At 38.7% G+C, this 12,071-nt stretch overlaps 1 protein-coding gene across 5 annotated transcripts in view; it reads right to left on the bottom strand.

Moving 5' to 3' along the window:
- Nucleotides 1-12,071, bottom strand: part of TENM1 (teneurin transmembrane protein 1) — a 770,840-nt gene that overhangs the window by 151,088 nt on the left and 607,681 nt on the right. For all 5 annotated transcript variants that reach the window (XM_063170577.1, XM_063170580.1, XM_063170579.1 and 2 more), the window contains one exon: nucleotides 4,185-4,425. In XM_063170577.1, the coding sequence (XP_063026647.1) occupies nucleotides 4,185-4,425 (241 nt within the window). The remainder of the gene's footprint in view (nucleotides 1-4,184; nucleotides 4,426-12,071) is intronic.

The raw sequence follows: 12,071 nt of genomic DNA, 5'->3' as shown, positions 1-12,071 counted from the left end.
TACCTCACTGTCCCCTTAGAGCAGCTATTACCATGGTGATAAGATTGCTTAAATTAAGCTGTCTTTTTCCACAGGACTTGGCTCATTGCCAGTGCAGTGAAGGGAGATTTCAGTCCATTCAGCACAGCATTAACCTTACTGCCAACACTGCTAAATGGGCTAGAGGAACTAGGAAGAAATCTGATTTAAAAAAGGAAGGAACAAGCAAGTATCTTAAATACTGACGCACAAAACAGGACTAAAAACTCCACTTTGAAACAAAATCAAAATTAGCTAAATTTTGAGATTTAGGCATAAAACTTAAAAATTCTAATACTTTGGTAATCTATGTCAAAACTTAACTCAAAATAAGTGTGACCAATGGTTTATCCATGATGGATCAGTAACAGACTATTAGGAGGATAACAAAATGTAGGGTAAAAATCCCTACTTAACATCTAGATTTTACTTCTTTGGGGATTTCACTGAGGTGGGAAAAGAAATAGCAAACAGCAGGAAAAAATAAAGGAAGAAAGCAAGATATGGAAACAAATACTGAGTTAACTAGAAGGGCATGGAGAAAATGAAAAACATTCCTTTGAGTTATCAGGGTTTAATACTTACTCCATAAAAAGTAGTAAGCTATGTTCAGATGGGGCTGTCAGAGATAATGACAATGTATTACACTGTAAATCACAAGATTTGAAGCATTAGAGCAAAGTATCTATGAAGCCTGATAAAACAATTATTTTAGTGGAAAGGAAGGGAATAGGCAATAGGTTGCAAGTACTTTATTCTGGGGGAGAGGGAAAAAATCAATTTTTGTGAGAGGCCAGTAACATTATCCTAAAAAAAGAGAATCAAGGTTTCCTGTGGTTTTATGTGGTGTGAGAGATCCTTGCAGTCATTTTCTGGCAATACATAAAAATTATTTCTTTGTGTGACAATGAAATCACTGCATGTTCATAAGTAATTTTAATAATGGCTGTGTTTATTTTTCCCAAACCATGTGTGCATGCATAGATGGAGATTGCATTTGCATCTCTGGGCACATTACAGCGCTGAAGGTTGCAGCACAGTCACCAGTTTGAGCTGCCACACCTCCTACAGGTACAGCTCTTCTCCAATTCCCTCAGCAGCAGGCGCTCCATAACATGTCCTCTGGAGTTCTAAAGCTGTTCTTAATTCTTATTTTTATTTGGGTTGCTTATAATCAGAGTAACTGCCAGAGTTAGGGAACTAGCCTTGGCAACAACACACAGAGAGACTTTAATTTTAGGTTTTAGTGTGAACTTGAACAAGTAATTTTATCTTTCCAAATCACTGTCATCAGTAAAGAGTTGCATTACCAAGTAAGGTCTTGACAAAAGTGCTTTGCAGATTAGTGCGTGTAACACCTCTAGATGAAGCACAAAACAAAATTTCTGATTTGCCCTTTTCTATAAAAATGTAACTAGGTTTTACTGCACATTAAACACATGTACCACAGTATATGTCTTTACTGCAGCCCTTTGCCATCTAATCTAGGTTTCAAACTCTAATTATGTAAGAGTACATGTCTAATCTGAGTATTGCAAGCATTTTCAAAACTAGAGAATTTTCTTTTACATAAATAGAACACATTAATACAACACACTATGAGCAGACTCATTAACTTGCTTCATTTCTGTTTGTCCAGAGTGAATAGGTTTTACAGTCACATGATTAGATCTAGGAAATCTTTTTCTGTCTGAAAATTCTCTAATATTCCATGGCAGTAAAGATAACATTAAACACAAGTTCTACTTATGGATTAACAGAGGGTACAGTTGGAAGAAAAGCTGAACATGTGTATTCTGATTTTTGTCTACTTGTTACAGCAGGGAATACATTACTGTCTAAGTTTTCTTTTTGATTGCAAATGTTCCAAATTTAACAACAACAAAAAAATCTCCTTAGCTATATTAGGTATGTAGATATTGGCTAGATTTGGTATTATTAAAGATCTGGCACAAAACATATCATTGAAATGTTTCTCTTTATTTTGTAGGATTATTTTTAATGGGCAGCTAAACATTAATGGAGAAGGAAAGCAAGGGAATCCAGACATTAGGCCAAAGCACCAGTTCAATTCCAGCAGAATCATTCCCTGGTAAAGGAAGGATAAACAAGCTGCAAGCCCTTCATTTTCTCTAAGGCTGTGCACTGTAGACTTCTGGGAAGTGGTGATCACAAATGTTTCTTATTACAGTGTTCCCCTGCTATAGCACTTGTCTGCACACAAGCTGCAGATAGATTCTGGCAAACACACTCACAGGTTTTCCTTATGGATTACCGAGCCTTTCAGCCAGCTTCGTGAGAGGCTTCTGGAGTGACCAGTGGGGGCATGAAATCAGCTGAAACAACCACTGAAGGGTCAGAACATGGAAAATTCCCAGGCTCTCTGAATGACTAACATGTAGCCCAAAGGATGTTTTCCAGTCTGAATTCTTACTTCACTGCACAGGCCTTTATATAATTATAGATGTAGCTACATATCTCTGTATTTGTCCTTTAAGAGAAGCTTCAAATTCACAAAAAATAATAAGAAACCAGAAAATTTAAACCGAACTCGAAAGAAAATAAATTGCAAAATATTGTCCCCAATGAAGTCTGATGGAAATACCATGAATGGGGATGCAGAGCCTTAAAAAGATCTACTTGACTTTTAATTCAAGAGAACCAAAAGTGAATGGGACGGAACACCCAGAGATTACCTTTCTTGCAGAATAAAGTATAGACAGATAGACAGATAAGCTTGTTACACCAGAAACAGAGAAATTTATCTTTATAAAGACTGTGTAAGCAGAAGCTTCTAGCTCCAGACAGATCAGCTGAACTAAAGTGTTGTTTATGTTCACTTTTGCAGAAAAGTTTCCATCCTCCTTGATTCTTTTTGAGATTTGTCCTTAAGACAAATAAGGAAAGTTGTATTTCAGAATGAACTGGTGTGTTCTTCAATCCCAACTTAATAGCAGAACTAAAACTTGACACTTCTGATGAGCAGCAGTCAAGTGTTTAAAGACATATATTAAGATTAATTTTTGTAATAAAATAAAACCAACCTTGTTATAAAAGAACAAAATCTAGGTTTCAGTGATTAATTGTGCTAACTGGGTTTCAGACATATGTAAAAATCAGACATATGTTAAAAATCCCCCAAAAATTTCTGTGCATAATTCTTAATATTTTCTGGATCCAATTAGGGGCATGTCAGAAATTTATCTGTTTCATCAGACACAACTTTCACAAACTCTTGCCCTTTATGTACTTTAGAATGGCAAAACCCAAAGGAAACCATAGTTAAAACCTCCTGGTGCTCTGTTGACAATGAAGAGGAAGAAGAGTGAAAATTCAGATCTTGTTTTAAAAATCAAGTCAGCAAACACAGCTGCAGTTGAAAGCAATCAAATTAGCCAATACTTATCAGGAACAGGTGAAAAAAAAAAGCTTATTATAGGCAAAAAGTCAGAGGAGATTGTGCAGAGTTTGAGCACTGAAAAGTAAGTTGCCTGAATACATAATGTGTTTGCTCTCAATTGTTTTTCAGAGTAGATTATTTGTGTAAATTGTGAATGATCCTGAATTTGAACCCTCCCTTTCCAACCACACCCAATCTCCATCTCGGTATCGTTTCTCCATTGCCAAATGATTATAAAATTATATTTGGCTATATATGCAATAAAGTATTAAATATATATTGAGCAAAAGATAATTTTAGTATTGTTTCTGGTCTTTTCTTATCCACAGAAAAGCTACAGCCTGACTAGATGATCTCCAAAGGTCCCTTAAAACCCCAACCATTCCTGACTCAGTGTGACTCCAGAAGTGCCAAAGTACACTGATTAAACCAAACTTCTATTTGCTGGTTACAAAATGGTCCTGGGAGAATGTGGGAGGGCAAGACAAACCCACAAGCACAAATCCTGACTGCACACAACCATAAAAAGCCAGTGTAACCTACACAAGTTAAAGGAATCGCCATAGTACAAAACTTTGCATAATGTGCTTTTTTGAGTATTTTTGACCTAAATGAATCAAGCAAAAATGGCCTCATGTGGCTACTTGAGATGGGCTCAGAGTAAAACACATGGGCACGTCCAGAAGGACACCACCAGCTTGTGTCCACGTCAGGCCTCCTCCCCACCGCGTTCCATTTCCCCTCTGCGCGCAGCCGCGGTCCATACCTGGTTTCCAGCGGGATGTTGCTGTTCAAGACCCAGCTGTTATGAAGGTGCACCGAGTCCTGCGTGCTGGTGGGGGGCGTGGGGGCAGCGGGGCTGGGCTGGCTGCGCGTGGTCATGGATCTCCTCTGCAGCGAGTCGGCCGACGGGGGCGGCTTCCTGGCGCACGTGCACGCGTGAGGCGGCGGAGGCGGCGGCGGCAGCGGCCTGAAGGTGAACTGGTTGTGAGGGCTACCAGGCATGTCTGAAACAGCAAGGAAAAGACAACCAAACACACAGAGGGTTATTATTATTTTGGAAAGATAAAGACTGTCTTTAGATGTTGTTTTGCCTTTTGCCTGCAGTGTGCCTGGAGCTTGGGGCTTTCTGCTTTAAAAACCTTAACCCTAGGCCTAACCCTAGGCAGGTGAGTCAGCCTGGGGTTAGGGATGGTTCACCTGAATTAAAAAAAGGAATGGGGAGACTGAAGTGTTAAACTGAAGGAGGGCAGATTTACATGAGGTACTAGGAAATAAATCTTTGTTGTAAGGGTGGTGAGGCACTGGAACGGGTTGCCCAGAGAAGTTTTGGCTGACACACACCTGTAAGAGTTCCAGGCCAGGTTGGACAGGGCTTGGAGCAACCTGGTCTAGTGGAAGGCATCCCTGCCCACAACACAGGGTTGAAACTGGTGCCTTCCAACCCAAACCACTCTGCGATCCTGTGGTACATTATTATTGGGAATAAATCATTGTACTTTATCACTTTCTTTACCCTGTTTCCTGTAAATGTTGCTGCAATATTTGAAATAATTTAAAATAAAACAGTCTATTGAAACACAATCAATCAGATACAGACACACCCTACAGCAGTGTAATTCAACAACAGCCAAACAAACAAAACCCAAAAACCAACCAAAAAAGAAAAAAAAAAGGTAGCATAACATTTACTTAATTTGTCAGGATTTTTTGGGGATGAAGGTAAAGAACATAAAAAGTAACAGTGAATAGCATCAGAGATACCAACTGATTTCATAAGGTATAATTCTCATTTAAAACATCTATGAAAGAAATAAACAGTATAAAAATCAGTCTTGCTCTTCAATTTGAGAGAGAAAATGACTGAATAAGTCCTACCTCCTAACAAACATCTTCCCTAAAATAATGTTAACACATTTCTGGAGTCTGTTACTGCATTTGTTAAATGGAGATGAGAAAAGGTCTCTGAAGCACTAATCATCTAGACACCCAGAGAAAAGGTTTTATGGCAGATGAGCTGGCAGGGAGCTCACAGCCACTGGACCAGGCTGAGAAGGAGACTGAGCCTGTGGTGGGTACCCAAGGCCCTGTCCCTGTGCTGCCCCTGCCCTGTGGGGCCCTCAGGCTAGCCCCAGCACCCCAAAGGATCTTGTACCTGCACAGGCTCCTGCCCTGTGCTAACAAATGCTGCCCATGGCTCAGGGTGGCTCAGCCTGAGCCACTGAGCTTCAGCCCTCCTTCTAAGGACCACAAAGACACAAACATGGTGCAATGGTACTTTCAAGGAACAACAAAACCTTGTTTTCTCTACTTCTTCAAAGTCTCCAAAGAATCTCACTACAGCCAGATACACAGCTATGGACAATAGCAAACACTTTATAAAGAAGATAGGGGTAAAAATTGCTGCCAGATTGAGTAATCTGTGAACTTTTTAACCTGGAACTCCTCCAGCTACTTCACCTCAGTGTCTAACAAGGCTTTATCCTATTTCTGTACTCACCCTCACTCTCCCTTTTACCTTAGCAGATGTCCAGTTAAATTTGCAGAAATCCAGCTGGAGCAAAGCTCTGATGAACCTGCAAAAACTCCCTGCAAGGAGGTGTTGTCATCCATTTAAAACATTCTTTGTATTATGACATGATGTGTCTTCAAGGCAAAAGATGAAAGTGTATTCCCTCCTTTTCTGGAATGGCTTGTGGAAAAAAAGCACCTTTTTCTGCGTGACAGTCCCAATTTACCCTAGCTGGAGAAACAAGGTTGTTTAGTGCTCCACATAAGCTTTTCAATGCTGTGGTAAGCAAAGCTGTCACAGATTTGGCCCAGGCTTAATCCTTTTAATTTCATTGATCTTTTATCAAGGCAGCATTCTTACAGTTGCACTAAGGTTTATGCTGTAATATTAGTTTGCATACACCAGAAAAGCAGTTCTAAGCATATTAGAAAATTGGAGACCTCAGTAAATTAAATCACCAGAGTCAACAGTCCAGGGCTCCAAAATAATCTGCTAAGGCACTTTCATATAATAATTAATCTAGGTAAATCCTGTATCCTGCTATTCTAGAATTGAAAGCTACCCAGATTTTGCACATATTTGATGTCCAGCATCCCTATGCATTTGATCAATTACACTTCCTTACTTAAGGTATCAACTGCAAATCCACTCTACAGAAAATTGGCAGGATTATTAAACAACCTATAATTTGCATGACAAACCATTTCAATGTCTGAGCCACTGTCCTGTTAGAAAAATGCTGATTTTTGCCAGGACACACAGTTAGACTCTACGAGGTACATCAAGAGCTGTGCTGTGAATGCCAAGCAGCCAAGGTGACTGCTTCTCTAGGTATTTGGGAAAAAAACCTGTATAATCTATATGGCAACACAACTTTTAGTTCTCTTCTTCCACTTTTAACTATCCTGTCCCTATCCCATCAACAGCACACAATTGTCTGACAAAGTTTAGCTTGTTCCATGCAATAGATTGGCTCTGCCTTTGAACCATAAAGTCTCTCTGGCTCGGAGGGTACCTTAAATCTCCCAGTGCAATTTATCACAATACATCAACACATCAGATTTCCTGGGGGGATTCCTTTTTAATTATCACACTTGTCACCCTTTCATCTAGCTACTGGCATCACAGAAAACCTCACACTGCAGCCTGATTATTTTGGTGATTTAAAAAGTCTTCATCAGACCCTCATTTCAGCGAAGCACTGAAAACTCATTAGGCTGAGAATCAGCCCTAGTTTCCAATTAGTTTTTACAGACTTTCTTATTTGGCAGAGTTGGTTTTATTTTGCTTGAAACTAAGTCTATAGCTCATTATTTTTACAACACAAAAAATATTGCTTGGGATATAAAGCAGCATTAAATCTCAATATGCACACTTAGGATGCTTCAGGACTCTAAATAAACAGCAGACTATGTAAAATAACTTCCTGCAAAATCATTTAAATACCTAAAAGGGGATATTATGCAAGATAATATGTCTAAAGCAAACAAACTTCCAAAATGTAAGAGACTGATATAGGAATTGGCTTACCTAATACTATCTGTAACAACTGCTGCTTTTATTATAATGGCTGCTAATAATGTGCATATTTTTTAATTCTTGTAGATCAAAACATTTATGTATAATATGCAAAGACAGACTTACTTGTTTTCATTGTCTCCATTGATGAGATAGGAATTTCCATTAATCTAAAAATTAAGCTATATAAAATTATTTCATGTCAAACTTTACACTTGGAATAATTTGCTTCAAATCAGATTTCCACCTGAGGAGTAACCAAGCCAGAAATTCTTCTCTTGATCTTCATCATTGGCTTTCTCATCTGCATTTAGCTCATTTTTTTACAGACAAAAGAGACTGTTTAAAAAATTTATAAATTCTTTCCCCTGAGAAGTAATTTTTTTTTAAAATAGTCCTCTCCTTTCAGCAGAACATACCTAAAACTGCAAAGTTTCCTGAAAAGATCCAGACAACATTCTGATTTCTTTTACTCCAATTTGCACTTTCCCCATCTACTTCACAAACTCAAACTTCTTTCTACCTCTTGATTTTTAAAATATGTATTTATTTTTAGAGGCTTTGCTTTCATTGTTCAATTACAAGAATAACACAGGAAGTGCTAATTTGATTAGCTCCTCTGCTTTGAGGCACTTTGCAAACTTGATGCACGCACACCAGAAGAAACTGCAGAGGAGATGGCAGCTGGAAACAAGAAAATCTTGCCTTGAATTTCTGCTAGCTTGAATGAGTGCTACTTTCTCTCTTTCCTTTGAAATTTGAAGGAAGGAGTTATTTTTATCCCCTGAATATTTCTTCTAACATAAACTCATTTTCCTTAAGAGTCAGGCTAAAATGCCTTTGTAATCATAAACATGTAGCTAAATTGCTTTACAGACTGGCAAAAATGAAATAAACAGCTTAATCAACTAGTTAGCACATAATTTAAAGTTAGTTTTGAAAATTAGCCAAGCCTTGGCAAAACTATTTTCCTAACAGTTCTAAAATATACTTCACTATACTTTTTGGATCCATTTAAAAGACAGGGTAATTGAACTGTTTTATCATTTACTGACAAGGCTACAATAGCCTGTACTGTTATTAGGTGAAGTATATCAGAGAGAGTATACTAAAATGTAATGAACCATAAAAGGTTTGCATCTAACCTGTAGTGATCTTGAAATATTTTAATTTTTTTCAGTTCCTGAATTTATTATTTTTTCATATGTTTATATATATATTTTTTAACTTATTGGATGTGTCTCAGTAGAGTGTGAATTAGCTGGCAATCCATTATTTAATGAACAAAACAGCAACATATGTTCAGGGAGCTAAACTCAGTTTATTTAAAACTATGGGTATACTACTGCTCAATTACAAACCACTCTGTGATTATTTTTTAAGCATGCTTAGAAATATAGAATGGTTTGGGCTGGAAAGGACCTTAAAGATCATCTAGTTTCAAGTCCCCTGCTGTGGACAGGGGCACTTTCCACTGTCCCAGGCTGCTCCAAGCCCTGTCCAGCCTGGCCTTGGACACTTCCAGGGATCCAGGAGCAGCCACAGCTGCTCTGGGCACCTGTGCCAGGGCCTGCCCACCCTCACAGGGAAGAATTTCTTCCCAATATCTGATCTAAATCTGCTCTCTGTCAGTTTAAATCCATTGCTCCTAACACTGCATACCCTTGTAAAAAGTCCCTGTGATGCTCTTATAACCCCTTTATGGTCTGGAAAGCTCTGTAAGGTCTCTGGTGTTCTGCACAGGAGCAGTAAGGACTGCTTATGATGGCAGCACTTCCTTTTCTTCATGTTTTTACATTAAAAGCTAAACTTGTCCTGTAAGACCTAAGTGACTATATTTTATAAACACTCATACTGGACCTCATTCTAGGAAATTTTACAAAAATGTAATTACCCAGTTTTGAACACCAGAGGAAAAAGGAATGATGGGACCACCACCAGCATATCTTTCTTTAAAACACTCTTATTTTCACAAGTGCATGTTTTATACTTCTTTAATTCTGATTAATAAAGTCTCTTATAGTTCAGCACTAAACTTGCCTAAAGTTCCTAATGAAGTCCATATTTATTTAGGTAGACTAACATGAGCCTGGGATTTTCCCATATTTTAATCTACACTCTCATTTCATTTCTAAGAAACAACTGCTGTCTACTAGAAAATCTTCACAAGTCAAATAGCATAAGTGGACTTTATTACCTGCATATGATATCAGCTATTAATGCCTTAAAACCCTTAGCAACAGTGAGCATAAGGAATTTTCATCATCAAGATATCTGCAATTGCCAGTAATTTTCCATTATCATTGCACATCACGATTGTAACACTGCTGAGCTCCATTTCTGGTAAAACTTCCATTACTGGCATGACAAAAGTGAAAAAATACAAGAGATCTTAGAGTTTTCAAAAATAAAATCTAAATACCTTGAGAGGATCTCTGCAGACAACTATTTCTTGACTCAGCTGCAGAGAGATGTGGGAGAATTTTATCAGGCAAAAGAATGGAGGTTAGAACTCATTAGAGAAGGAAAGGCAGTGATTTCTCTCTAGGGAACTATCACACGGCCACCTTTTCCAGCTTTCTGGATGGGATGCATTTAATAATATTCTGCCCTTCAGGACTCAAAAAATTCTGGCATCTGTTGTCTTTGTACTGCATACTTAACTTGTCAGTTTTACTTTGCACAATTCTTGAAATAAGACTGATATAGTTGTTTTTTAAGGTGTGTGGGGGGATGTTTCTGCTTTTTCTGATGATAGAGCTGTTAATATACTCAAGCCAAAAGAAGGGCTTCTGAGCCCAAAGCTAGCTCTTTTTTCGCTGCAGCTGTATCAGCCGGTGCATTGAAAGACATTACCTTTCCTGACAAACTTTGCCGCACTTTGGAGGCACTTTTATATGTACAGCATTAGAGCTACAACAGCACTACTCCTCCTTAATTAACTCCATCACTCAGTGCTTTAACTTGGGAGCCTGATTGCTCAAGTAGAATAATTTTGGTCATAAACACTGCACTCTAAAATGTCCCTCCTTGTGTTGTAGTTTGTAACCTGAAACGAGTTTCAGGTTATAATGTTGTGTACTGTGGGTAAGATGCAAGGTTTAAATGTTATCATACAGAAGCACCTGACAATACAAACATGCCAATGTGTGTTCATATAAAATTAACATTGCCAGAGGGGAATGAAGAGCAACAGTTCCTGAGGTGCTTTTATTCTACTGAGCTGCCTGAATTACAGCTTTGTTCTATGGTACTTCACATAGCTGCTAAATACTAATGTGCTCTATGTATAATATTTATGCGAAAAACATTCCATTTATGTGAAATGCTCACATTTATGTCAATTAATTTGAAAAATTTGCAATGAAACTACTACTCACTCCCTTCCCTCCCCTTCGTTGCAGGTGGTACATCTGCCAGATTTTAATACTCATCCAGCTGAGACAGGACTCTCTTAAATCACCACAGTCTGTGCCAACACAAGACAGGCCCCTTGGAGGCTGAGTCAGAGAGGTCAAGGACAAAATGTGAAGGGGGAAGAAAAGCAGCACTCCAGCTCTGATGGAATCTGAGGGAACAGCCTGAACAACCAGCTCAGGCTTCCAGTGGTTTGTTTAGCAGATCAAGCAGCTGCTGGTACAATTAACATCACACAGCATTCAAAGGACAGAGTGAAGATTGACAGCTCCCAGCCAGCTTCAAGGTGGTATTTTCAGGGGAATGTGTAATTCCTGCCATTATTTAAAAGTGGTGGGTTCAGTCAATATCACGAGTTGTAACTTCTATCAGTGGGAACTCACAGGGGATAGTACAATCACTATTCTAAAACTCTGAACAAAATGGGAGAGATTATAGCTTACAGAGTAAGCCTATCATCTAGGTTTGCAAAAGACAGGCACTTACAAGTAGCCTGGCAGAAAATTTCTGATGACCTTTGAGGTGAACAGATTTTGATTAAAGAGCAATTTATGATTGGTAAAATAGGTTGCAAGCAGTCATGGCTGTAAAAATTAATGTTTCTGCAGTTATTGATGGTTTTGGTGGTGAAAAATATTCAAGTTTTGGCCCTTGTGTTATTAAATTCATTAGCTGTGAGGGCTTTCTGAAAGGGATCTACGGGTAATGGAATTAGCAACTATAAATCATATTGAAATACCCTGTGTATTCAGCCCAATAGGTCAGTGGAAATATCATGAACACAGACATATTAAACCACTTTGTCACCACCCTGCCTGCCTCTTACCTGCTTCAGTTGTGTTCCTGTTATTTTGCAACATTTTCAGGGAAAAAAGACTGCTTGAGGACATGCCCTGTTACAGACCCAAATAACATAAAGCTCTGCAGCATCTGAGCTTGCTGCCCTGTCAGGGCTGAGGGGAAGACTCTTCCCTTTGAGTTCCTGCCTCCTCTGGGAGGGGGACAGAGACACCAGTGAAGTACAGAATCCTCTTCACCTTAAAGCCCAGCCATCAGAGACATGTGTTTGTTGATTCATATTTTTGCAAACATAGACTATTTTGTGGCTCTACAGAAATATGATAAGCTCCAAGTCATGGTTAAGCCTGGCAGTTACATCAGGACCCAAAGTTCAGCCCTGATGAGCTCTGAAATTACTGGGGGCAA

This window comes from Melospiza melodia, chromosome 16 (assembly GCF_035770615.1).
Source record: "Melospiza melodia melodia isolate bMelMel2 chromosome 16, bMelMel2.pri, whole genome shotgun sequence".
Lineage (NCBI taxonomy): Eukaryota > Metazoa > Chordata > Aves > Passeriformes > Passerellidae > Melospiza > Melospiza melodia.
The sequence above is the reverse complement of the archived record's forward strand: the minus strand, read 5'-3'. Positions and strand labels throughout refer to the sequence as shown.